Raw genomic sequence first — 26,633 nt, forward strand, 5'->3', positions numbered from 1 at the left:
TTCTTTCTGATAGACCTCACAACTTGAGTTACTGAACAGCACAATAAGCATTTCATAGGTTGGCATTCAAGGAATCCTTATCCAAGTTACAGAATAGTTGTTATCAGAAATTCCAGAATCATTAAAAGATTAGTCAAAGCACTTAAATGCAAATATTTTATTCAACAGGCTTTAAGTTCTGAGTTGGCTCAAGCCAGAGATGAAACCAAGAAAACACAAAACGATGTCCTTCATGCTGAGAATGTTAAAGCAGGCCGTGATAAATACAAGACTCTTCGACAAATCCGACAAGGCAATACAAAGCAGCGTATTGATGAGTTTGAAGCAATGTGAGAGCTGTTATTTTGCATATATGTTCCTCGTAAAGCTGAACCACCAACAGAGAAAAAAGCAGGCCTTTGCAGATTTGATGGATTGCACCCCACTTTGCCAAAGCACTTAATACCAGTTTGACTACAGTGGCTAGAAGAAAAATTTAGGGGAAACTATTCAACAGTCAGGCAGTTTGTCACACTGAGCTTTTTGGGGGGAGGGTGTGGAGAATGAGAGCAGTTTGTTTTTGTTCCCCCCCCCATCATGTTTTCAGTTTCATTTTCATAATTTTTTTCTTTAGAAACTGATGTGAAGTATATAATGACTGACAAGTGTATGTATTGCTTAAACATTAAGAAATAGAAAGAAGAATGGAACTGAACCTAAACTGGATAGGTACTATTGCAGTATGAAGTTTGGAATTACATTTTTCAATGTGGCTACACTATTAAGAATTTGATATTGCTGACTTTCAGTTTTGTGTGTGGTTTTTGTTGTTTGTTTTTTTTTTCCCCCCAAGTGAAATTCTTTGGTGTTTCATGTCCTGTCATCATTGATGGTTTTCTTTGCCTACCTGTTCACAAAGGTCTGGATGGCAGGTGGTAGTTCCAGGAAATATTTTTAAATGGAACACTACCTGTGGGCAGCACATGGCTGCTGATAGGCTTGAATAAGTGTTGCTTTTCCTAGGTGATTCTTCTAGATGCGCAAAATGTTCTAATACAGCAAAGGAAACAAAAACAAAGCTTCATGTGCTATTTGCTTGTAATTATTTTATTTGCAGTAGGGAGACCTGGACCTTTCTGGCAAGGGAGCATATGAAAACATCAGTCCCAGGGAGGGGACAGTATCCTACCTCACTACTATATACATGATGACTGGTCCTTCAAACACCATGAAAAAAACTGTTTAAATTTACTATCACTACACAGTGATATCATAGAATGTTAGGAGCCCTTACTCCTAGGATTTTGTTTTACTTTAAGATGGATTTATAGTGCTAAATACTGTCTAACTGCCTTTTGTTGAGTTTAAATTGTAAAAGCATGTTGTGTGTTTTGAAGCTGTAACCTGTCACTGGTATACTATCTCCTGCGAGGGGTGTAGAATGTGCGTGTGAGTTTGGCTTTGGGTTTCCAAATACAAAATGAAAGTTCCCAGAATTGGAGTCAAAGTGTTTGTAGCTTCAGTTTTCAGTGAAGCTCGTATTGTAATTGTCATATCTGATGTCAGATCACTGTTAAGTCCTTTCCCTCTTGAAAAGGAGACCTGCTTTTTTGATAAATTTGCTTAGAAATTGAACTATAGAAATTACTTTAATGTGGACTGCAGTTATTCCTTCTGTTGTAGTACCCTAGTAAATACCTACAGTGGAAGAACCCTGCTTTCTCTGAGGATGGTTCAGCTCTTTTCTGTTTGATATTATGCACTCATAAATTTACACTTATCTATTAAAATTTGCCATTTTATTAAACATTTTTTCATGCACAATAGGTTTAAATTTCTTATGAACAGTCCAACTAAGTTTTTTTGGGGGGTTCTTTTTTTTTTATTTTGCAGAATTAAAGGTTGGCTATGTGGGGTGACATCATGAAAATAAAATAAAGATACATTAATATATTTTTGGTTTGTGGGGCTAAACATATCTGTTTGACCTTGAAGACTGATGTGCAGATGGTGTGCACATGCTTCAAAATGCTGCTTGGTGGAAGTTGGTGTTTCTACTTGCAGTGCATTGTAAGAACAGTTTTTGTTTTGCAGGCTTCATACACTGAAGCTTAAGCAAATTTCTGAAGTATTCGAACAGTTTGCCATAGCAGGTGAAATACTGTGCTTCCAATGAGTTTTCTCTTTTTTTTTTTTTTTTTTTTTCCCCCCTGGAAAGTGCGCACTAACACTGATACATCAGTTTCAGTGTTGGGAAAAAATACCAGTAAAGTTTGCTGTTCATAAATCTACAATATATAGAGTAGGGCTAAATGGATTAGATCCATTTATAAAGCTGTGTGATTTTTTTTCTAAACAACCAGGAACAACAATTTGTAATATGGATTTTCACAATGAACAAAGTGGTAATAGCTGCTGTCACCAGCAGTTGGGAACACTTACTGGTGCGGAAATACTAAGAATACATTTAATGATTACTTGGTGAAGTAATTTTTCCACATGCTTTTTTTCCTTTAGCATCATGTTTTGTGTTGTACAATTAAGCTACAATTACATCTACTATTTTGGATAACATTCATTGGTTAACAATAAAGAGATACAGTTAATTTCTCTGAGGTCCATTGTTGTTATTTAACGCACTTTTTTCTGACAGCTTTGCTAAATGCACTGTAATAGCCTTTTTCCAGAGCAGCGTACAAATTTAGATCATCTTTTGTTTCATACTCTGGTCAAAATGAAATTTAAAAGAATATATTTTCAAATTGTATCCCTAGAGAATGGTACTCTGCTTAAGAAATTACCACATACAGTTTGGAGGAAGCACTGGTGATTGTCAATTCAAAACAGGATGTGAATCATCAGAGCAAATTGGCTTTTGTGAGAAGAGAGGCTAATTTGGCCACATAAGAGCTCTATGGGTAACACAAGAACTTTCAATCACTGCCTACATATTGCTTAGCCCCAGGTTAAGTGAAATTTAGTCTAATAGGTCAATGTCTTAAGCGTTGAGAAACTTTGATGTGTTTTTTTGATACTGCACACTATAGTGGCCAGTGCTGTCAAATACATGCATGGCCATATGCTTTAGATAAGGGCAAGTTTATGGGCTTTTTCACCTAATACACTTGGAGACGGGCAGGAACAGTCCCATATAACTAGGTACACAAATTAATCTGCTAAGCAGCTCTCATATCAATTAGATCTCTCAGGTGACATTCCATTCTATCTTGTGTTTGTTTGGCCTTGCACTCAGGACAAGCACGTGGCCCTTTTTGTTACTCCATGTGGCAGAATCACTTTGAATTAAAAGGTGTGTACTTGATACTTTCTACCATGCGTATTTCTAGTTTTATACTTCTCTCTTCTTGGAGCCCCTCATGCTGAAGCATTAGATTTGAGGTTTCTCATTTGTTAGAGAGCTTCTGTATGGGTATGTAACTTCAGAATGTTGTGCTTGAAAGGGGAGGTAAGTGCTTTGAAAGGGTTTTAGTTTGTTTTTTTTTAAATATGGTCTTGAGGTAGAGAGAAAAGGATACAAAAATACTGAGGAAGAGAAGGATGATGCCCACGTAGCTCATAGCTTAGGGAAAGACTAAGTTAGCAAAGGGAAATGGAGCATTTGGAATTGCTAGGATTCCATTAGATGTTTATGTTGGCTTTTGTCAATAACATGTCAGAGTGTTTCTGTTCACAGCAGTAGGCTTTAGGCAGCAGAAGAAAGGAGGGGATATGGAAATGTACATCAAAGGAGGCGGCCTGGTTGGTGCAAATATTCCTAAGAGTTAATGTTCCCTGTGCTCTGGATAAGTGGATCAGGTGAAAAGAGATCAAGCTCAGAGGTAGGACAATTGCGATGCTGCTTTTTGCTTGTTGGGGGGGTGGTGGTGTTTGCTTTTAAACAACCTTATTTACATGAGAGGAGTTGCCATTATCTGAATGTTTAGCTGAAGGCTTTTAGAAAGCCTTGCCCAGCACTAAAAGGTCTTGGACTTGTTAAGGCCATGTGAACCCAGACTGGTCTCTGTATTACAGCTCACTAAATTTCAGCAGAAGACATCTTCCGCAGCCTGATAATTTTGCCTTAGAGCATTTCTGCCTTGACAAGATAAGAGCTGTGTACACGCACAGTTCTAGGTGCCCTGTTGCTTGTTCCAGCAACGCGAAACCCACATGTACCATGTGAAACAGTAATCGCATGACAGGCTCCGTGAGCACATATGCCAAACTCTGCAGGATCTCATATCAAGTCTACAGCTCCCTGTGGCCTCAGCTTTCACGCTTCTTAATCACCGTTGATTTCTTCATTAAACTTGATACAGTATTAACTTCTTAATCTATAACTTCAATAATATTCTACTAAACTGAGCTTCCAGTAAATGGTTCGCTACTGTGTCAAATGTTTTCTTAAAATATATTATACTGATGAGTTGAAATAGTCTAGCTTTACTTTTATTTAAGGAGTACTTCTGATTAATTAATAAACTCTATGAATATGGTAATTGCAGTCCTATTGCCAGAGAGAGACTCATTTGCATCGCGGCTGAAGCCGAAAACTTTTCTGCCAAGTGCACTTCGATCTTCAGCAGAGTAAGTTGAGAACATGTAGGTAACATCCAGAACACATGGACCAGTCTGTCCCGCCACTGCCTTTATTACTGGGAACAAATTTGTTTACATTTGAGTGAGCAGATTCAATGTTTGGGTATTTCGGACAGCACAACAAGCTTGTTCACACATTGGAAAAACTTCTAAAAATGATAAGAAATCTTCGTATCGCTAATCTGCACTTCTGCTGTACATTTCCTGTCCTTGATAGTTTTTCTTCAGTTTAATTCACGTTTTGAATTCCTGGATCTCTTCTCTTGTGAACAGTGTTTCAGGCATCTGTCTTGCTGCTCAGTGCCAGTTGTACTTCTCCGTACCATCTGAAAACACAGTTCTTCCTCTTTCTTCCTTTGCATTTGGGATCTTATTGTGGTGTTTTCAACAAAGCTGGCTAACTCATCATATTTAAATTCAGAACTTTCACTGCTACTCTTGGAACAATCTCTGGATTATTTTTGGCTACACATTCTTTTATCAGGCATGCATGTTATATGCCACCTTATAGAAGAAATAACAGTATTGACTAGTTAGTAATTGCTGGTAGCATTCTGGCAAACAGAAGAGGTCAGAAAAAAAGTATGTTAATGCATGCAGAAAACCGGGGAAGATCTGAATCACAGTGTTTGTACCCACGAGGTTCAACTTTGGGCTTAGCCCTAGTCACGCACACGAGGGAGCACGTGGGAGAGAGATTCTGAGCTTTTGAGTAGCCGATCTGGCTGGCTGGGCTACGCAAGAGAAAGCACCGGAATAGGATGGATATGCCTGCTCTAACAGCAGAGCAGTCAGACACAATTGCATGGTGCTATGGCTTTGCTTTTCTGCACAACAATTGTCCTGGATGTAAAAATGCTAAAACAAACCAACCAACCAACCCAAAAAAACCCCAACAAATCATGAAATAGTTGATTTTTTTTTTTTTTTTCCCAGTGGATCCTTATTTAAAAGAGTTATGGTTATATTCCTGACTGGCTTCATCTGCAGGTCACCCTGGTAAAAGCTGAAGTCCTCATAGCGCAAGAGCAGATGTCTTTGAGGAGTTAGCCACCCATCTGCGCTGACTTTAAAAAGCAGTGGCAGGTGTGGAGTCTTCTCTGGAGATATTCAAAACCCTTATCCTGTGCACGATCCTGTGCAACCTGCTCTAGGTGATCCTGCTCTAGCAGGGAGGTTGGACTAGATGATCTCCAGAGGTCCCTTCCAACTCCTGCCAATCTGTGAATCTGTGTGGGGGGGAAGATCTCTTACCTGTCTCTGTTCACTTTTATATAAGGCCATGAAAATAAACTCTGGAGAACCTTCTTTCTAGCCGTGGCTTCTGCATGCTTTGGGTGGCCCTTCTCATATGTGTTTCTCCCAATCTTTGAACCAGTTCTTACTTCTCACCTTGCTTTTACTGCTGTTATATTGTAATTATTTTTGTCCTTGCTAGTGTGTCATGCCATTTATTTCATCTGAAGAATAGTTTTCAGTTTAGATCATTGAGAGCTTTAATGTAATTACTTTGTTTCAGTATGAGAATGCAAATTAAGACAGGGAAGGAAGATGTTGCGTAAGGGTTAGTTTAAAAACATGTGGAAGGGGGGGAAGTTTAAACCCTAAGACTTACCGAAAGAAATACAGTGCATTACCTGACTACTTAGACTACAGGGTGAAAACAAGAGGCAGACAGCTACGTATGGCAAGGCAGACTTTTCCTCAAACTGAATTTATGGTAGCAAAGTAGTTTTGCTGAAATTCACCAGGCTTTTTATATATTTATTTATTGGTATTTGCTGGATTCTTTAGAGAGCACTGGAGAAGAGAATACTGTATATTTTTTTCTTCAGTTATATTTCCTTTAATTACTCTTCTTGTGGCTTATTCTGTCAATTTAAGACTAAAAGTGCTTTCTTTTCCTCCCCAGTGATTTTTGTAAAATTGTGTTTTGCCTATGATACTGCAACTAGCTTTGCAATCTGGAGCTTAATGGATGAAACTATTTTCTGAGGGAAAGGTAGTATGATTTGCTTTGCGTTCCACTGAGCTTGATAATTTATACATGTGTATATACATATATATTAAAAAATGTGTATATATAGCATTGTTAAACTAGAGATTTCTGATATAGTATGTGGCATCAGGCATTGTAATGGCCGTATTAAAGTGAAATACACAGGTTGCTACTTATTTTTATATAGACTTTGATCTTGAATAGTTTTAGAAATCAAGCTTTTTAAAGCTAACTGTGTTTAAAAAAATGAGTTTAAAAATACTACAGTATGTGGAGTCAGCATGATTCAGGTTTGTCCTTGATATCGAAATCAGATCTATTTACCTGCATGTTTGTCTTTATCCTCCTGCAAAAGCCAGTTGTTTCTGGGGATCTCATAGCACCAGGAAACATTTCACTGGTTTCAGTGGTACCTTCCCAGTCTGCAGTTTCCCTCACTGCCAGGAGCCTGTTTCTCCTCCCCACCCCTGGCCAGGAATTGCTGTCAGACTTTTAAAACACCAGAGTGGTTTTAGTACTTCTAAGCCTTAACCATGCATCTTATTTACTTTACGCTCAAGCCCTGGAAGTTCCCACTGACTTTCTGTGCCAGAAAATTATTTTTGTGGGAAACAGGCTGCAGTATAAAATTTGATGTGACGTTCCTACATGTTATGTGCTGTAGCTGCACTTGTAAACATAAAAAAAGTGCTATTGAGGGCTTCTTACTTCTGAATAGCAACTCATTCACTATGCTTGTTGAATGGCAAAGAATCTGGTAATTAAATCTTTTTCCTGATTACTTTTGAATAAAATTGTGATTTATTCATACTTATAGCTGAAGCGTTTCTCTAAAACAGTCAGAATGAGAGGTTTACGCTATAGGAAGGCTGAAGTTAAAATACTGATTATTCTTTGCCTATTTCTAATATATTTAAGGAAGTCATTCTCTAAAAGGAAAACATTTTTCAGGCCACTTCAACAATGAATTTTCATAAAAATCAACATGGAAAATATACATTTCTGAAAGGTATCTTCACTCAAGTAAATTTTGACTCATTGTAAAGATTTCCACCAGAGAACTTAAAACTTTAGGAGAGAAATAAATTTGAGAGACTTTTTTTTTATGCTGTCCTCACCCTTTCTCCAAAAGGCTCACACAAGCCAACGAACTGAATAAACTAAACACCAGAGCTTATATAGCACGTGTGCTGTGCTAAAAAGAGATGTCTGAAATAATATTGGCTGTGATTGAATGTTCTACAAATATGTCCTATATTTGGTGTATTTATGCACAAGGCGTCTTATTTCAGTCACCTTTGGAAGTAGTTTTAACACAGTCTTATGTACGTCGTACTCAGCTGTGGTTTGTCTCATCTGCATTAGCAAATTAGTCCAACCTACTCCCAGGGTGGATTTTAGGTTCTTTATAATTCTAAAATCTGCCATGAAAATTGTACTGGTATGTGCAAGAATTTGACTCAGGTGTAGAAGAGTAGTTAGAGTTGGACCTGCTCTTCAAGCTGAAGGTCAATGAAGGTGGGTTCTGGGTGTCCTTGGGGGCCTTGGCTACAAGAACCACGTGTTTCCTAAATCATTCTTTTCTGGTGCTCCCTCGTTCTGCCGACATCTTGAACAAAATTCAGTTGGAAATTGAATTCAGGAATCTGATACTTTTCAGAATAGTTACAGGGAGTGAAGTATGGCTCTTATGATGTTGCTGCATAATTCTATTGTTTTCGTTTAGTATCCTTTTGCTAAATCTGCTTGATCTCTCTGTGTCTTTCTGTGCAGGTTACAAAAGTACGATCTCTTGCAGCCCTTAGGATAGGAACAAGGTAAAGATCAGCAGAAGACCTGGGCTCTGCCAAGGCCTGCCATTGCGCTCCTGTAAATCTGGAGAGTTTACAGCGCTTTAAATTAGGTGCTGCCTGGTCCGTGAAGAGTTTTCTGGAAGGACCAGAAAGTGCTGTTACGACATTTCGTTAATGTTTGATTCTCTCATGGTCTCTCTAAATCTTTCCTTTGTTGTCTTTTCCCAGGAGAAAATTAGCTTTTTGAAGTATTTAAGCTGTTGTTCTTCCCAGAAAAACAGGAAATAACACTAATACGTTAATCTTTAACATGTAATGGGACGTGTTAGAGTGAACGGTGATGTGACCCTTCAGAGCGCTCGGGGATCTTGTAGGCTTTGCCCACAAAATGATGTTGTGTGGGAAGCCTGACTCTCTATCCAGGTCAAGTGAAATAGGAGTAGATACTTTCCAAGTTTTATTGGTTTTCTACACAATTTCTAATAACCTCGATGATACATGAATAGCGTCAGATAATTTTCTAATGTAAACCTCCCAATTTAATATGTCTGTACATACATTTCCAGTGTAAGCACCCGTTGCTACTTGCCTTTCTGTACGCTATTAGGATGTGCATACTGTGTATACGTAACTGCATTGAATTGTGCACCCTGCACAAACGCCTGAATAAATGGGTTTTAATGTTAATGCAAAGAATCACTATTCATTTGATGATCAGTGTTGCTTGTTGCTAGACTGTACCCTTTTCTTTTTTCTTTTCATTTCTCTGAGAAGTGTAATTAATTTTGTGGCACCAATCCAAAGTGGAGTTTCCAGGTATATCTTGTGCTGTGAGCAGATAAGCCTTGGGAGGCTGGCTTTGCAAAGAACAGATTGCTCTTGAAGGAAAAGATGGGAGCTGGTAATTAAGACAGCTGGTAATTGAGTAGATGGACACCTGAATTAGTCCCAAATTCAGCTAGCATCCCTTGGGAATATACCAAACCTTGGAAACATTTGTGCTTCTCACAGTGCCTTCCTGCACGACGGCCTTCTGCATTGGGAGCTGTGCAGGTAAATCCATCGGAGGACCGCGATCTGAAACAGTGGCTGTCAAAGCCCTACAGCATGTGTCCAAAATAGCTGAAAAGTGCCCAGCGAGGGAACCACCTCAGCACTCTGCAAGCCTCCCTCCCGATGAACGGGGACGCTGCCGCCTCAGTGCTCGCTGCTCTGCCTCCTTGTAGGCAGCCCTCTGGTGTGGCTGATACGGGGGCGGCTGTGGACAGTGGGCTCTCCGTCCTGGCAGGGTTTGGGGCCATGTGCCCCACTCCCAGGACTGTGGGCGGGCAGGGCGGGCTGTGGGTCCTTGCCAGCCTCCTGCCAAAACCCTGCAGAGCTGGGGCAGCGCGGAAGGAAGTCTCCCCCACCTCTAACTGGCGGTGGGTTACGCAGTTGAAGCAAGATCCTGGCTCAGCTCTTGGAGGGCAAGGTTTGGGTTCAGGACCCCAAGAGGAACATAAAATCCAGAGCTGTGGGATTTCAGGGGTGCTTTGCACATCTAGGCCAGCACTGGCACCTCGGGACTGGCTTGCTCAGCACTCAGGTGATTCTTTTAAAATTGTTTCTGCAGCCTCTCTCTCCCTGCGTGACCCGTGTGGGAAGTTTGAGATGTTCCTGGTGCTTGGGGGAACCAAGGCACGGTGGCTTCCATGAATTTTATCTCTAGTCAGATTTTAAACTGATTTTCATAACTGCAACTTGAGGCAGCCTTCTCCAAGATGGTGTTTAGTTCAGGTTTCTAACAGTAAAACAGAATAAGACCCTTTAATGCAGATACTTCTTCCGTACAACTGCAAAATGTTCCCGAGGATTTTATTGACTGTTGTGCTGCCTTTGCTGATGTCTGCCTACGATGCTTTTGGCTTCTGTTGTCCGTGTTGAAGTTCTCTGGTGGATGTCCTGCAGAGGGGGAATTGCGCAAGATGAAGGGTGATGTACCTAAGCAGCCAGATTTAAAAATAGAAACCTGAATGAAAGTGATTTTGACATAATGAAAGCTTTGGGCTCGCTCTCACTGCTGATACAGCTTTGGTCAAAATGTAGCTGCCCTGAAATATCTGTAAGGGATCAGACCGGCTGCTTGTTAGCTGGAACTGCAGGTTTGCACCCACTGTGGTGGCTGGCAGGAGCTGGTCTGGGACCGGGTGGCAGCTCCCCACCTCTGGCTGCTGGAGGACCCGGCCTGGGGACATCACCTCCTCCCTTCACTGCCTCCAATGGAGCAACCTCTTCATGTAAGCCTCGGTGGCTGAAAATTGTCCTCGTCTTCCATGCGAGGTGACAGTCGTGCCTGTGGGAAGACCACTGGAGGTTTCTTGGTCACCCTGGGGGGTGTCAGGATTTTGCCATGGTGAGGAGGATGTTGTTGAAATAGCAGGTTGGTGTTTACCCCTGGGTAAAGGTCTGTCTGAAGTATTGCTGCAGCGGAGTTGTGTGATGAAAGATGCTGTCCTGCAGGGAAGGAAAGTGAATTCAGTGCTGCCCGTGAATACCCAGCATGACAGAGCAGTGCCCGGGCTGCACGGCAGAAAGCAGCGTGATCGCCACTGAAGTGGTGTTTTCCTTCCATGTCCCCCTCACCTCCGTGCTATTTCCACACGTGGCAGCTGGCCAGCGGCTTTGCTGGTCCTTGTGCCGTTCATCACGGGCCTTTCCTCTGATTCCACAAGCAGTCTTTGCGTTTGTGGCTGCAGCGGGGTCTGGCAGGGTTTGGCTGCAGCCGGGCTGCAGCTGGCCAGGGCCCGGCAGGCCCACAGTGACTGGGGTGCAGACAGCCTGGCGCTTGGCCACGGAGGGCAATGCTGAAAACCTACATATATTTTGGGGTTTTTTCCCAGTTTCTGTGATGGCATGACTGAAGTTCACTGCCGCTTTGTTCTCCATAGTCGATGTGTGCTGGCAAGTCGGTGAATGAAAGCCTGCATGCCTCCCCAGCCCTGGCAACTCCTACGGCAGCGCTTGCTGGCCCTCAGCGGGGGGGGTGGTATCCCACTGAATTAAAGGTCGTAAGAAAAGGAAGGGGTGAACAAGTTAAATTTCATTAAAAGTCTGGTCCAGGTTTAGAATAGGGCAGCAGCCCGGTTTCCTGGCAGCACGTGGCATACTAACACTTTCCATTTTTATCATGCTGACATTTTCCTTTCTGTGAAATAATTCTATAGACGTAGCCCATGCCAACCACGAGCAGCTCTGCTGTGTCCTGTCTGCACAGAGTTTCAGCATTAGTTAAATCACTTCATCACAGAAGGAGCTAAGGGAAACTCATTTCTTCTGGTACAAAATAAATCAATAAACAAACATAACATCATCCTTCTCTGCAGTTCCCGGAGCATCTGCCTCTCCTCAGCCATGGTGACTGATGAGACCAGGGCAGAGCCTCAGCCCCCAAGTGCTGGGGCCATGTTAGGCTGAGGGTCACCGTGGTCTGCACCCCCCAGCCCATTTAAGTGGGGCTGAGCCCCAGCAGGTCGGTGGTTGCAGCCAGTCTGCAAATATGTGGCTCATCCCGGGGTCATTGGCAACTGCTGGAGCAGCAAGAGGTGCTGCTGTGGTCTGCGAGATGGCTGCAGCGGGGGAGCAGGTAGGAAAATGCCTTCTCACTGCCTGAGAAGGGGAGTGTTTTGCTCCTGAATTCAGCTTTTTTTTTTCCCCCAAGGAGAGGAAAAAACAAACGACCACCCCCCCCAAAACCCACCATGTTTCTATTTCTGAAATCTGCAAAACATAAATTAAATCCAGGTTTCTGCATGCCTGCAAGCTTCATATAGGTGGATGAAACCCAAATTCCTTCTCCCTGCCTCCCAAGCACCCTGGCAAGACCCCAGTGCGGGTTTCCCCCTTTCATGCAGCCTCCCGAGCGTGGAGGGTCAGGTCACCCCACCACCCCCACAGCTCCAGTCCCAGGGCACAATTGGGGATCTCTGTAAGGCGAGCCCAGCCGACCTAAGGGACCTGCCTGGCCAACGCCTGGTGCCAGCTCCTTATCCCTGCTCTCCTCTTGCTTACGCTTCACACACTTCATGTAAATTAATAGCGGTGTTTAATTTCCTGCCTGCCTGCCTTCTGCTTTGGCAAGTTCAGCTGGGGGGAAGAAGAGAAGAAGAAGAAGAAGAAAAAAGCCCAATCCTTTCTATGGAGGCCATGAGACAGAGAGACACCAGGAATGTCATCTGCACACCTACCATGGGGTGCTCACATGTATGTGCCAGCACTTGGTTGTTGGCGGTGGTGGGAGAGGGGCACCCCTGCTCCTCAACCCACCCCCTGGTCCAGCCCTGCAGGCTCCAGTGAGGACTGATATCCTGGGTCTCCTACAAGCTGGTTTTAGGCAGGTCCTCTTCAGCCTGGAGCTTTTCCCAAGCTCTCCTTGGAGAGGCTTGTGGGGTCGGATAGGTCCCCAGGGAAGGGCAGAGAAAGGCTGGGCAGCAGCTCCTTCCTGGGGGTGGCTGGAGGACCCCAGGAACCTGCCACGCAATTGGGAAGGTGCAGTGAAACAGTGTGTGCGACAAACCTGATCGGTGGGGGCTATTTCAATAATTTTCAACACGCTGCTTCTGCCATGCTGGAGGTCTCAGGACCCTGGAGGTCTTGGGGCTACTGAACATGGGTCCTCTGTCATTTTGCTGAAGAGCAGGATGAGGGTGGCATTTAATGCATGCACTCCTACCATGCCCAGTTCCTTGCCAGCTTTTCTCTACAGTCACAGCAAACTTTTGGAGCAAAGGGGACAGTTTGTGCACTGGAGCAGAAAATCTCTCATATGTTTTTTCAGTGCAGAATGAGCTCAAAGATCCTGCGAGGCTGGAGGACGCTGCTCAGAGCAGCCAAAGCGACGCTTCCTCCTGCGTGGAAATGGCCTCGCAAGGAGCATCCCTGTGTGGTTGTACAACAGCCTCCTTTGTAGCTCCTCTGGACCAGGTCATGCAGGTTGTCTAGCTCAGGTTTCAGCTCCAGGATGACTAGCGGAGCCCTTTCATCTCCACCCTAACAACATTTCAACCTGTATCAAGAGCCACTGGGATGCCTGTCAGAGTCACATGGGCTCTTGCTAAAGCCGTCACAAGATAAATTTGTAACCTGGTAACAGGCTCTCCAAGCCTGCCTTGCATGATGCAGGCAAGCAGAGCCTCGTGGGACTTACAGACCCGACTGAATTGGGGAAACTCACTTTCCTTGATCACCCAGGGGAGAAAGAGCTATGGAGGAGAGGCCTCAGGCAGTGCTGTGACTGCCATCCTAAGAGACCAAACCAGATTACACAAGCATCAGTAGCTCAGTGACTTGAGCAAAAAAAGACTGGATTTGGCATTCTTGAAGCAATGTCATAAAATGAAATCCAGCCTGTGCCAGCAAACCACCTATGAAGAAACCAGAGTGTCCAGGGACGTGTCAAATCACACAGTCTTGCAACTCCTCTGAATTATCCAGTGTACCAGTTTCCTCAAAAAATGAGGAATGAGCATGACTCTGGTAGTGGCTGTGAGGTCTCACTGAAGAGAAAAGTTACAGCTGGGAATGCTGATGTTTAAAGCAATCCCTTGGTCAAGATCAGCTGGAGCACTTTTACTGCACTCCCCTTGGTGTTTTACCACCGCCACTGATGAACACGTTGTGTGGAACAGAGCGAGTGGGTCTTTACTTCCGCATGCTGCAGCATCACAACCATAAACTTAAGTAATGAGTTCAGTAATTAATCAATTTTTGGTGCGCTTGCAGGTGACAGCTGGTTGGAAGCTGCGCTCTGGGGGTGCTTGGCCCCCCCACGGGAGAGAAGGCTGAGATGCTCACCCAGCATCCCCGCCAGGTACTGTCCTGCAGCTCAGGGGCAAGAGCTGGAGCATCCTACGGTTGAGAGCCAAACAGGGACTTGAGCAGCGCAACTGGGGAAGCAGCAACTATTCAGAATAAATACCTTCAGTGTGCTAAACTACATAACAGAAAAGTTATAATCTGCTCATTAGATCTTGTACTGGGCTTACGACCCAAGCCTGGTGACAGCTCAGCACGTGCTCTAGGCCGTTACCTCTTGCTCTTTGTGGGGCCAACAAACTGGTGGTTATGGTGAGGCTGTGGGCACCTGCCCAACCTTTTGCTCCTCAGCTCTCTGGATTTACAGCTCTCAGCTTTGGAGCAGCTCAGCTTCAACATACCTCCCACCTGCAGTTTGCTGCTGCATCTGAAATGGCTGAAATGGGTTTTTATCTTCCCTTGCCTTAAGTGGTGCCTTTGAGGGAACAGCAACTTGCAGGAAAAGCAACCCGGCTTCTCCTTAACTCATCTGGGTGGAGGCTGCAGGTCAAGCAGAGCAGGACGGGGCCCTCGGAGACACGTGTGGGGTCTTCAGACACCTCTGCTCAGTCTGATAAATACAGTGGAAGCAATTTGCACCTCTGAGGCCATAAAGTGGGTCTGTCCTTTACTTGTGCTTTGGGGGGATGGAGCCTCTGCCCTCCAAAATTGTGGGGTTTTGCCAGGTGAATAACATGATACTGTCTTAAAAAGCGTAAGGGAAAGTGTGCAGAGGATGCCATTTAATTTCCTCATCTACTGCAAATAGAAGATTTCTGGATCTATCATGTGGAGACACAACATTAATGCTTTAGCGAAAGACTTTGAGCAGCTGGCCAAAGAAACTGGCAGCGCTGCGCTGTGCAGATCAGCAGCCAAGGAAACCTCACCTCAGGTCGTTGATCCATCCCTTCTCGCTGGAGATGTGATCATCCACCCCCAGCCCTCTCTCTGTTTACGTACACGCTCTTCGCTCAAGCTCCGAGCGTCTTACTGAAAAGTAACTACAACAACTCAAAACAGCACTTCAGAAAAAAATGATGTATTTCCAGACAGCGAGTGCAAAGGTTCAAGCTGAGTTGAAGGCAATGGGAGCGCCTGGGCCAGCAATGCCCCAGCCTGACTTCTGACCTAACAGCGGTGCTCAGAGCCAGCAGCAGATCAGAACAGCGCAACGCAAGCACAAAACGGTACGTTAGGGACCAAGCAGCCTCTTGCCAGAGCTCGCAAAGGACCCACCACCTGAAGCCAAAGAGCGTATCGGCACCGGTAGGTCTGGGCTGGGACCACCTTGCCCCGCGAGCCGGGGAAGCGCTTCCCGCCCCTCGCATTACACGCACGCGGCTTCCTATCGCTCCTCTGCTCCGCTGCCAATGCGCTCAGTCACGGTTCATGCACACGATGATGAGTTTTGAGATCAGCGTTCCCGGAGGTACGTCGCTGTAACGTTTCCACCCAGCTGCTGGGGAGGGGCCTTTACGTTTCACGCCAGTGCCTCCCTTTGCCCTGAAAGGCGGCACGGTCAAGTCAGATGCTCGGGCTGGGTACAGTAAAACAGCAGATGTTCACAGCTGTGCAAAACATTTGCATTAAGCAAATTACCAGTGGTCACAACTGATGAAGGGCAACACTATGGGGGTGGTTTTTTTTAGTTTTTTTTTTTTTTTTTTTTTTTTAGGCCAGCTGCTCATTCCACTTGCATTTGGATCGCCCTGCTTCGCTCCCTGCTGCAGGGCGGGCAGGCTGCTCCTGTGCCTGCACGTGGGGCTGGAGAGGTCAGGAAAAGGGGTCCCAGCAAGTTTGGCATACCAGCCGTGGCCAGGCAATGCAATTTGGCAAAAAAACCCAATTCAACAGCTCCATGTGTTTTGAATAGTTATTTTATCACAGCTTATAGCAGCTTCTGCTTTATTTTTGCATTCATCAGCTAATGATTCTATTCTAAACTCTATTCTCAATTCTATTCACACTGCAATATTCTGAGCTAGGCCACCACTAGTTACTCAATGAAAGATGAATAGACGTGTAGCGGTACTTGAAAGGAGACCAGGTCTACTGCCACAGTGTCTCCATCCAAATTCTGCTACTAACTCACTGACGTTGCTATTTAACCTCCGAGTTTTAGTCTTTTCAGTAAGTGAAATGAGGGAAAAGCACCTATTAAATATGCATTACTGCATTAAAAAAGAATTGATAATCTCTAATAATTTTTTTTATTATTATTTTGAAACTCTGTTTAAATTTCCTTGGAATGAGTGTCCTGGTTTCAGCTGGGGTAGAGTTAATTCTCATCTTAGTATCTGGTATAGTGCTGTGTTTTGGGTCTATTGTGAAAACAGTGTTGCTAACGTGGGGATGTTTTAGTTGTTGCTGAGCAGCGCTTACACAGAGCCAAGGCCTTTTCTGCTTCTCACACCACCCCACCAGCGAGTAGGCTGGGGGTGCACAAGGAGTTGGGAGGGGACACAACCGGGACAGCTGACCCCAACTGACCAAAGGGATATTCCATACCATATGACGTCATGCCCAGCATGTAACTGCGGGGGGGGAGGAAGTTGGCTGGGTGAGGGATCACTGCTCGGGGACAGGCTGGGTGTCAGTCAGTGGGTGGTGAGCAATTGCATCTCAACCCATGAGTTTTACTTTTTTTCCTCGATTCTCTCCCCCATCCCACTGAGGGAAGTGCGCGAACGGCCGGGTGGTGTTTAGCTGCCGGCCGGGTTAAAGCACGACAGTGAGCAGTTTTGTTGTGCAGGCAGGAACTCAAAGCTGTCTGTCACTGCCACCGTCCATGCTGCTCTTGAGATTATTTTTCTTCTTATGAAACAAAAACCAGCCCATCAATGAGGAAAATGAATCTTTATTTTTTTCTCTAAAAGCAGAATCCATGTACATGGGTTTTTTGTATGGTTTAGAAGGTGGTTTTAAGACGTGAATAGTCACATCCCAGAAATAATACAGAATAACCAGTGAAGGAACAAAGAGCCAGTTTGATAATTGCTTTACCAAGTACTCCAAACATTATTTTTAGCTAATGTTTTTGCTAGAGCGGACTTCAGGACAATATTAAAATCTCACCTACTCAACACAAGTACAGAGATAATGAGGAGAAAAAGAACTACAAAACACAATTATTGCTGCTGTATCTGCATTGCTCTTTCCTTGCAGGATGTTCTGTAATATGCTGGTAAAACAGTTTTTAAATATCAGTTTCATTAAGAATGTCATTCAGATAAATAAAAAGTAACCAACCAGCCAACCTAACTTGGTAAATTAGACTTCATCCGAGACCAAAAGAAAAAGTTGGCTTACAGAAAGCAGAGAGGTTTTGTTTTACATGGTGAAGAGTAGGTTGTTGCACCTTACAAACACTGAGGATGGACGTGCTTAAACATCCGAGGGGATTCAGTTTGTAGATGTTCCCAGCGACCACGAAGTGCAATCCTGGCTGAAGGACCTGCCAGCACCAGCGAGATCTCACCTCCTCCTAGGAGCAGGCGCTGCTCCAGCTGTGCTCCCCAAGGCCCCCCCTCCTCCCGCACTTACACACATGCCCCTTTTACTCAGGTCTCCTCAAATGCCACTAAAATCGGCCCAGGCGAGTACTTGTGCTTGTTGGGCACGTGTGTAGGCGTTCAGGAGAGTGGGCTCTCAACTGGCTGCCAACTCTGAGAGAGGGCAGGAGAAGTATTGCATTCATTTAGGGTGAAGGGTAGACAGAGTAATACACCCTTCAAGCAACAAGTTAGGACAAACCTTTAAGACTAAAGATGGAAAATTATTTAAAACATACTCCTAACTATGAAGAGCACGCAGTGGTTGCCAGTGCCTGTACAAACATCATCTACGTACTTCAGCGTGTAATGCGCTGCAAGGAAAACCCAGTGTATGCACCCAGGATGGCTCGCATGCAAACACCTGTTCTGATGAAACCTTAAGATATATGAAATGTATTTGAGAACATTTAAAGGTGAAGTCTGAACGCCTCTCATGTTACCTAGCAAAAGGTTAGCTGGAACAGTCATTTAACACAGATGATTTTAGGATTAGTTGCATGGTTAGTCTAAACGATGTGCACACACAGATTTAATTTGAACACAATTCCTAAACTACACTTCTCTAAAATTTACAAAGTATATAAAACACAGGATTTGACATTTATAAAACCTCAGCCCTTTTATAAAAAAACAAAACAAGGCCATAGAGTTTTAAGTTTAAATCTATTGTTTTTTCTTCTCAGCAGTTTTAGTTCCAATGATAAATAAAAAATATAAACAGCACTCCACCACAGCCTTATAATGCAAGGAATAAATTAGTAAGAGTCACACTGTAAATCAAAATAAATAATTTCAAAATTATTTTTATTTAAAAAATGGTCTCTTTAATTGCACAGTATTTTAAATTTTCAGTAGCAATGCAAAGTCAGTTGGGTATTTTTCTAAATGCTCTGGACAGTATGAAAGCATTGTGTCTCATTTTTCAAGCTTTACACATCAAAAATACCTTGGTCAAACCATCAACGGATAAAACCTGATGAATGTTTTGGTAGTCTCTTACTGCGGCAAGATGCTGCAGTATCTCTCACCCAAGGCATTTCATCCTCCGGCGCTCACCTTGCTGAGGTGAACGCCCTCTGCTTTCCGATTCAAGTGAGGTACTCTGGTTTACACTGATAGCTTTGATATTTTATGAGAAGTGTTCACCATTAGCTACAACTTTCACAGCAGAAGATGGTCAACAAATCAACAACTGTCCATGTACTCCAAGGCTGCAAAAATCCCCTTCAGGGGCTTCACCAGACTGGCACGGCTTCTTTTTTGGGGTGTCACACCAACTCATTGGGCTTTTGGCTCTCCCCAGAGCTGTTTTGCAGTGGAGGACTGAGCTACAATTCAAACATACCAAAGAAAACAGGACACCTGAAAAGATATGATCTCACCTCAGACTACTAGCAGTAGTCTTAAACCCACTTGCCAAGTGTTTGTGTATATGTGTGTGTATGCCCCCCCACCCCCATTTAAAAAAAAAAAAAAAAAAAGACAACAAAGTGATTAATACTGTCATAACCTGGGTATATTTAGCTCGAAATTAGGTATCCGTGGGACATATTTAAAAACTCTTAAATATTGGCAACACGTTGTATACAAAACAGTTGTGGGCAGATGCCTAATGTAAATGTGCGTTCAAAATACTGTGTATCCATACACTATTACTGATGTAGCTATTACAGATTGGGATTGTATCAAAAATACAGAGTTTCTGGTAAGTATCAAAACAACTCTCAAGTATTGAAGACGAAGGGATGTGTTGCCCTCTTAGTGGTGCGACAGGCCTAACTTGAAGGTATTTATCCTTCACTGCAACGCTGGCACTCAACTGGGGCAAAGACAGCATCACGGAACCACCTTTTGCTGTTTAACAAACACGGGATGGTACAGTTCAGTTATTTGCATCAACGCAATTACATTGACAAATTTGACCGGTATCATTGCTTGCATGTTTATTACTGGTGTCCTCTCTACAGCCTGTTAAAAATATAGACTGAACTCTTCGTCATGGAGGAATTCGCATGCAACTCCGCATCCTCTCTATTATCAATCACAGCAAAACCAAAGGAATTATCAAGGCTGATATTTTGTCCACAGTAAATTTGCTTTACCCAACATAAGAGAGTCTAAGGGGAACTAGCACATCATTGCACAACATTAAAACCCACCAAATTACTCCTGTTCTTACACTTTTAAAGCATTTTTAGTGCTTGAGTACAAAGCACAGAACCTACTACAAGAATTCTCTAGCAATTGACACACTTTCAGGGATTCAATACTGCATTAGACATACGCGGAGGCAATCAATACTGATAACGCAGGTCTGGGCGCTGCAGCACACAGTCCCACGTGTCTCCTTGCACCGTTTTAACAACATGGCTAAGCCCGCTCTCTAGGCCAGACACGTAGGCGGTAGGAAGCATTCTGATGCTCATGTGATAGGGAAAAAGACAAAATGCCTCTATTACATACACGTTTCTGGTCATGCTTAAAGGAATTCAACTTTTGGCAAAAGTAAATTCCTACATAAAAAATAAAGGTAGAAACCCCTTAAAAACACAAATATAATAAATGCATTATTAAAACAGCTGCATCTACACTATGGTGTAGTACTTAAGTGTAATTCAATTTAAAAAAGTCTTAGTGTACAACTAAGATGAGACCCATTTCCCAGTCCAAACCTCAGCGTCAGCGCTGCATCGATCTCTACATTAAAACATGCTCTACGGGTGGCGACCAACCAAATCCAGGGAAAAACTGTTGCCACAGGTGAAGAAGTCCTCTCCCTAAACAGACAACGCAGGACAGATGGCGTAGAGCCCCTCCGGTATCGCCGCAGGGACAGGCGACGGCAGATTCCGCAGCGCATCAGCAGCGGAAGCTGCGTGAGCACTATGTCCTGAATCGGTTTGCTGAACATGGTTCAGATTATTGGATATGTCTATAAGCATAATGCTCTTTAGAAGCATTTACTGTATACCCAAACCCTACTCGCTGCAACACACGGTGTCACACAAGTAGTGAAAACGTCTTCGTATTCAAAGGTGCTTGGACATCATTTTCAGGCAGCATTTTACCTTTATTTTAGTGAGTTCCCACTACAAAGATTTTAGAAGGAAGAAGATGCCAATAGTTTCTTTTTTCTTTTTAGTACGTGAAATTGACACAGACACCTAAATAAATACCTACTTTTATTTCCCTAGGTCTATTCTATGTCTGAAATCTCTAATTTTTAAATAAGGGATAAAATGTTGCCCAAAAGACTAGTTATAATTATACATTTGTGTTTCTACTAAATCTACAAATCAAAATCATTCTCAGTTAAAAAGATACAATTTGTATCAACAGTAAAAGGTACTTTCTGGTTCTTCAGGGTCTTACTTTAAATTCCAGCAAGTGTACCGAAATTATTGGCAGTTATAGTGTAAACTAGTGATTTTTTTAAATTTTTTTTTTTTAAACACTGAACGTCGTTACAATGGATGGAAACCTCAAACTGCCGGCAACTATGTCATGTAAGTTCATCTGACATCAATTGCAAAATCTATTTCTATTATATGTGTGTGTGTGTGTGTGTGTGTATATATATAAAGCTTACGAGGTGCTAGTAAAACCCATGACTTAAAACCAGAAACATCCCTTACTAATACTAAACCAGACTTGGTTTGTCTGTTTCTAAAACTACACTATTTGTGGCAAGAATCAGGCCTACACGATGCAACAGGCCAAAAACTAAGTTCAGAAACACATACGGTATCTTCTCTCCCTGCAACCCTCCCTAACCAAAACAGGGGGGAAAAAAAAAAAGTTTAAGTTATTATTTTGAGCTACAATATCATTACCATAGTGCAGTTAATAAATGTTGCATATCCTCAACACACAAAACCTTTTCAGGCCAGCCTTGATAAATAGCAAGAAAAATCAAACAGTATCTTAAATACAAAACTTGCATTGAGATAATTAAATTCATTTAAAAACAGGTAAATATTTTATGAAAAGCGTATTTTATCCAGTACACTTGTGCAGCAATACAAAGAAAAAACACATAAAACAACTAAACGGGACCCTACGATTTCAGGCCCCCTTCTACTGACCAGAAATACACAGAGCTGAATTGAAAGGGTTCGGGGAGGTTCTGAGCCTTTGCGGCTTCTCCTAGGTTCAAAGGGGGCTGCAAATTCTCAGCACCTTTGAAAATCAGGCAAGAAGGCTTTTACCTTATTCATAAATTAAAAAAAAAAAAAAAAAATCTTTTTTTTCCTCCTCTGATTGCATCTGATCTTACTAATTGACTGCATGAACAAAACATGTAACTACTTAAACAAACCAAAGCAAGCAATGAAAAGTGCCGTACTATAAATTACTAATATATTGTTACCCATTTCACCATTAACTGGTAACTTATTTGTTTAAAAAATGAAGTCAGTGCTGTAGTAAATCTTTGTTTCCTATAAATAGATGATTATAGCACAAAAAAGCTCACAAAAACAAACATACATACATACTTATGGTGTTGTAAAAAGTTCAAAAACTTGGCTTGAAAATTGCCTGCCAGAAGTAGCAAAATCCTCTTTCTGCAGGTTAATACCAGGCAGCCTAAGGACAAACATCCAGCAAGTTAAAAAACGAAAACAAAAATCCTAACAACATGTAACAAGGATAGAAAGTGCTGCATATAAACCCCTGATGCACCAAAGATTATAACCAGAGACCACAGATTATTTTTTTTTATATATATATATATTAATTTAAACTGGAACATTCTCCAGCTGTGAAAATAGCCATTTAAAAATTTTCAAACTAGAGCACAAAACTTATCTGGTACTTCCGATGCATGGGGCTATACATACAGACTCCATGATACAGTATTTCTCATAAACGGATTACTATATAACCTCCTTGCTGAGAAGGAGATCCCAAATGCTATTGTAGCAAACCTCCCTCAGCATTAGAGCTGAGCTGAAAACTACTAGACACCACAAAGATGCATCATCTCTCAATAACCTAGCTGAGATTTTTCCACTAAGATGGCTGCAGCAAGCTGCTGAGCATCCGTCACGTAAGGGTTCTTCTTCATAACCATCCTCACAAGATCAGGGGGGAAGATGTTGCAGAGATTTATGTAAACCTTCTCCCGGGTGTCCTGGTGCCTTGGAAGGTCTTGAGGGATTCCACAGTAGGGTACACGCCAGGTCTGGTCCTGCTGTTCAGGTAAGCTTTGGAAGGCAAACTGCTCATAACACGGCTGTGTGGGGTTACTCGGCAAGGAGTAGGTCTGGCGGTAGCCATATGCATCCATCCCGTAACTCTGCCTATCCCAACTTCCAAGCCCATCCTGGCCAGAGTAAGGCTTTCTGTGTCTCAATGGAGAATTATCATATAAATGCGAGTCTGAAATGCTGTCTATTCTCATGGACACGAGGGCTCTCCCCAGATGCATGGTCTTTGAATGTGATGAACTCTGAGCTGTAGAGTAGTCGTTTGGACAACTAGAACGAGCACCGACTGTTGGATGCTGTAGATGGACAGCCATGTATGGAACTGGAGGTTTGTGGTGATGCTTTGGTTCTTCGTGACTATAGCTTTGCACTCGTGTGAGAGGCTCATGGTAGCTCTGTAGGAAGGGCTGAGTGTTAAGGCGGCTGTGGGGGTGCATATGTTGGCACTTCAAGTTCTCCTCTAGCTGTGGGTCAGGCGAACTCATGTAAGAGCGATCGCTGTAACCCACGTAGGAATCACTACTGCCACAGCTAATGCTCCCTTCACTGCTGCAGTCAGAAGCTACAGAGCTAATCCTATAATCTGTGTCCAAGGAGAAGCGCCTTTCAGGACTACGTGGACCAGATATACTTAGATTTGAATATGCACTCAGCATAGAGTAATACCCTACATCCACAGGAGACTCACATTTTGGATACTGGTCATAAGGCATTGGTGTTCCGTGATTTTTGGTTGCCATCATCACTGTAGGATACTGTCCCTGTGGTCTTTGATCCTGAGGTGGAAAGTGAACTCCGGATGGAAGGCCGTTAGTTAAAGGTGCAGTACTTTGGGGTTTTGCAGCAGAGGAACTTGGTATACTAACTAAAGAAGGTACAGACCTGGTTTCCAATTTGTTTTTGGTGGGAAGCTTTTCCTCCAAGTCTTGATAGACTTGAGTCCTTATACTAGGATCCGATTGCCTCTTTGGAGCAGCACGCTTCAGGTCAGAAGTCCCATCGTTTTTAGTGCTACAGGGAACACTATTGCTTTTTACCAGTCCTCCTTCACTTGTAGTTTTGGCAGCTGTGCTTCTAGACATGGCACGAAGTTCATCAGCTACAGATCGCTGAGGCTGATTTCCTCTTTCTGGATGATAGTATTTGCATTTGTGTCCATAGGTACATTTCTTCCCTATTAATACAAACATAATCAGATAAAAAAAAGCTTCAACCAAAATCTGTTAATCATCAAACAACAGAAATGCCCTTCATTTAAAGTTTTACTGATGATTTGGAAGATCTTGCAAATGGTTCTGTGTGACACAGGGTGAGATTTGAGTATCTCCTCTCTTGTATTGTGGGAAAAAAGAGGAAGTGGCAGTGTGCTGCAGCTAGCGCTCTAGGAATGCAGACCAACACTACCAGCCACACTTTTGACCTGAACATGACACTGTCAGTGTGTCTGTACACATCTGCTGCACTGGGTCAAGGACATATACAGCCAGAAAACTCAACAGGAAAGTCTCATAGAGTCATAAGACCAGCAGGTTTCAGCTCAGTCAAGACGCTGGTGTGCCTGTAGAGATGCTCAGTAGCTAAACTTCAGACAGCCCAATCAATTTTCTGGAAGAAAACTTAGATGTGTTATGACCAAATCACATTAGAAAAGGGCTTTCTGGAGCCTGTAGAATTTATGTGCTGTTTTGGATCTATTCCAACGAATCATTAGTAAAATTGCTCCTTTAGTTTAACTAGTAGAATATCACTTCAGTTTCGACCATCAGCTCAGTATTTCAACCACTCTCAGGCTAAGATAACAATGTAAAAACCTCTGTTTAAAAGCTTTTATTTTTGGCAGTGTTAAAATAAAGCAGGAGCTTGGTCCCCAGTCCCAGCAGTACAGAAAACTGATGAGTTAAATCAAATTACCATATGGACAGGGTTGCTTCTTATGTTCTGGCACAATAGGCTTCTTCCTAAGAAAATTGTCCAGACTTGGACCATGGCGGCCAAGAGGATCATCAGGAGGCATAAATCTATAAAGCAAAAAGAAAAAGTATTATCACAGAATCATAGAATGGTTTGGGTTGGAAGTGACCTTAAAGATCATTTAATTCCAACCCCCCTACTACAGGCAGGGACACCCTCCACTAGACCACATTGCTCAAAGCCTCATCCAACCTGGCCTTGAACACTTCCAGGGAGGGGGCATCCACAGCTTCTCTGGGCAACCTGTTCCACTGCCTCACCACTCTAACAGTCAAGAATTTCTTTCTAACATCTAATCTAAATCTTTCTAACATCTAATCTAAATCGACCCTCCTTCAGCTTAAACCCATTCCCCCTTGTCCTGTCACTACACTCCCTGATAAACAGTCCCTCTCCATCTTTCCTGTAGGCCCCCAAAATGGGGGGAAGCAAACAAGCCATCTCATATTCCTCATGCAATGACCAAGAACCTCATGAGTGTGTCCTACACCATAACCTGCCATGCTGACATTTTTAAGCCAGGGTTCTTTGAGAGCCGTTTTGAACGGCCACCTTTTTGCTGCAGGTACTGCCCAAGAGATAAGTCATAGAAATACACCACGTGAACACCTCTAGTCTGCTTCAGACACCTTCAGTCTAGCTCAGCTGACTGCTCTGCAGCAAAGCAGGGCTGCACACAACCCATTCCTAAACCAAAGTAAGGGCAGCAATACAGGCAGCGATTCTTCAAATGCCAACTAACTTTGCAAAATTGTGCTCATTGACTAGGACTCTTGCATTAGTATTTAGGCACTCCAATACAAGTGTCTGCTTGGCACAGTACTCAGTCCCTCCCACTACAAGAAGCCACCAGTAGTAATGGCAGTTGATCTGTATGTGGGCATGAAGACACCACAGGTGGATCTAAGCAGACAGTTGAACTAGAGACCACCTGAGGTTCATTCCAACATGGCTTTTCTATGACTCTAGGATTTAGGAGTCTAATCACAGGCACTCAAAAATGCTGGCTCAGTCTACCAAGAGAATTGGAATGTTAATACCAAAGCATGCACCAAATATAGCATATGCACTGGCATACGCCAAAAGGGGAAAAAATAGCATAAAAAGATAGAAAAGATATTCTTATAAAAAAGCTTTAGCAAAAACCAAAGTTCAAGTACTTAATCGGAAGACCAAATCTATGATTGACTGTTCTTCCTGTTTTCCTACATGTATCTAATGATTTGGGTGTAAGATAAGAAATTCATACAAGTCTTCAAATTGTCCTTTCCTTAATTATTTTAGTGGCACGTATAAAGATAGAATTACTTACTTGTCATTAACAAACGAATACATCAGCAAGCGTTCATCTATGAACTTCTTCCATTCAGGCTTTTCATTAGCTAGATCCCTGTAGTTATCATTAGAAACAATGATGCCATCTGACTCAAAGGCCAACTTCAATATAAATCGGTCATCATAGCATACCACCCTTCTGCCTTGCACTCGCCGGGATGGTGTGAACACAAGAATCTTCTCCTTTTCTAATTTACGCAAGATTTCTTGATCTACAAGAAATAAGAATCAAAAGTTTAAAAATGGAAAAAAAAAAAGAAAAGAAAAAGATGCTTGTTTAATCTCCAAAGACATTAGTTTTGAGGAAGAAAATCCAAGCATTTAGGACTAAACATGTTTTAAATGGTTATAGTCCAGCAGA

At 42.9% G+C, this 26,633-nt stretch overlaps 2 protein-coding genes across 9 annotated transcripts in view; one reads left to right on the forward strand and one right to left on the reverse strand.

The window, feature by feature from the left end:
* RDX (radixin) overlaps positions 1-9,045 on the forward strand; it is a 48,170-nt gene extending 39,125 nt beyond the window's left edge. For 3 of the 4 annotated variants that reach the window (XM_054821904.1, XM_054821886.1, XM_054821913.1), the window contains 2 exons: positions 169-3,445; positions 8,351-9,045. In XM_054821904.1, coding sequence (XP_054677879.1) covers positions 169-333 — 165 coding nt within the window. In that variant the 3' untranslated portion in view covers positions 334-3,445; positions 8,351-9,045. Of the gene's footprint in view, positions 1-168; positions 6,581-8,350 lie in introns of all 4 variants that reach the window. The other variant, XM_054821895.1, reaches the window with a different exon arrangement.
* Positions 9,046-17,049: 8,004 nt separating this feature from the next.
* The window catches only part of ZC3H12C (zinc finger CCCH-type containing 12C), a 51,392-nt gene continuing 41,808 nt past the window's right edge, over positions 17,050-26,633 (reverse strand). For all 5 annotated transcript variants that reach the window (XM_054803162.1, XM_054803138.1, XM_054803155.1 and 2 more), the window contains 3 exons: positions 26,250-26,484; positions 24,878-24,984; positions 17,050-24,140 (listed from right to left, as the gene is read on the reverse strand). In XM_054803162.1, the coding sequence (XP_054659137.1) occupies positions 22,744-24,140; positions 24,878-24,984; positions 26,250-26,484 (1,739 nt within the window). In that variant the 3' untranslated portion in view covers positions 17,050-22,743. The remainder of the gene's footprint in view (positions 24,141-24,877; positions 24,985-26,249; positions 26,485-26,633) is intronic.

Source organism: Grus americana, chromosome 1 (genome assembly GCF_028858705.1).
Source record: "Grus americana isolate bGruAme1 chromosome 1, bGruAme1.mat, whole genome shotgun sequence".
Taxonomy (NCBI): Eukaryota; Metazoa; Chordata; class Aves; order Gruiformes; family Gruidae; genus Grus; species Grus americana.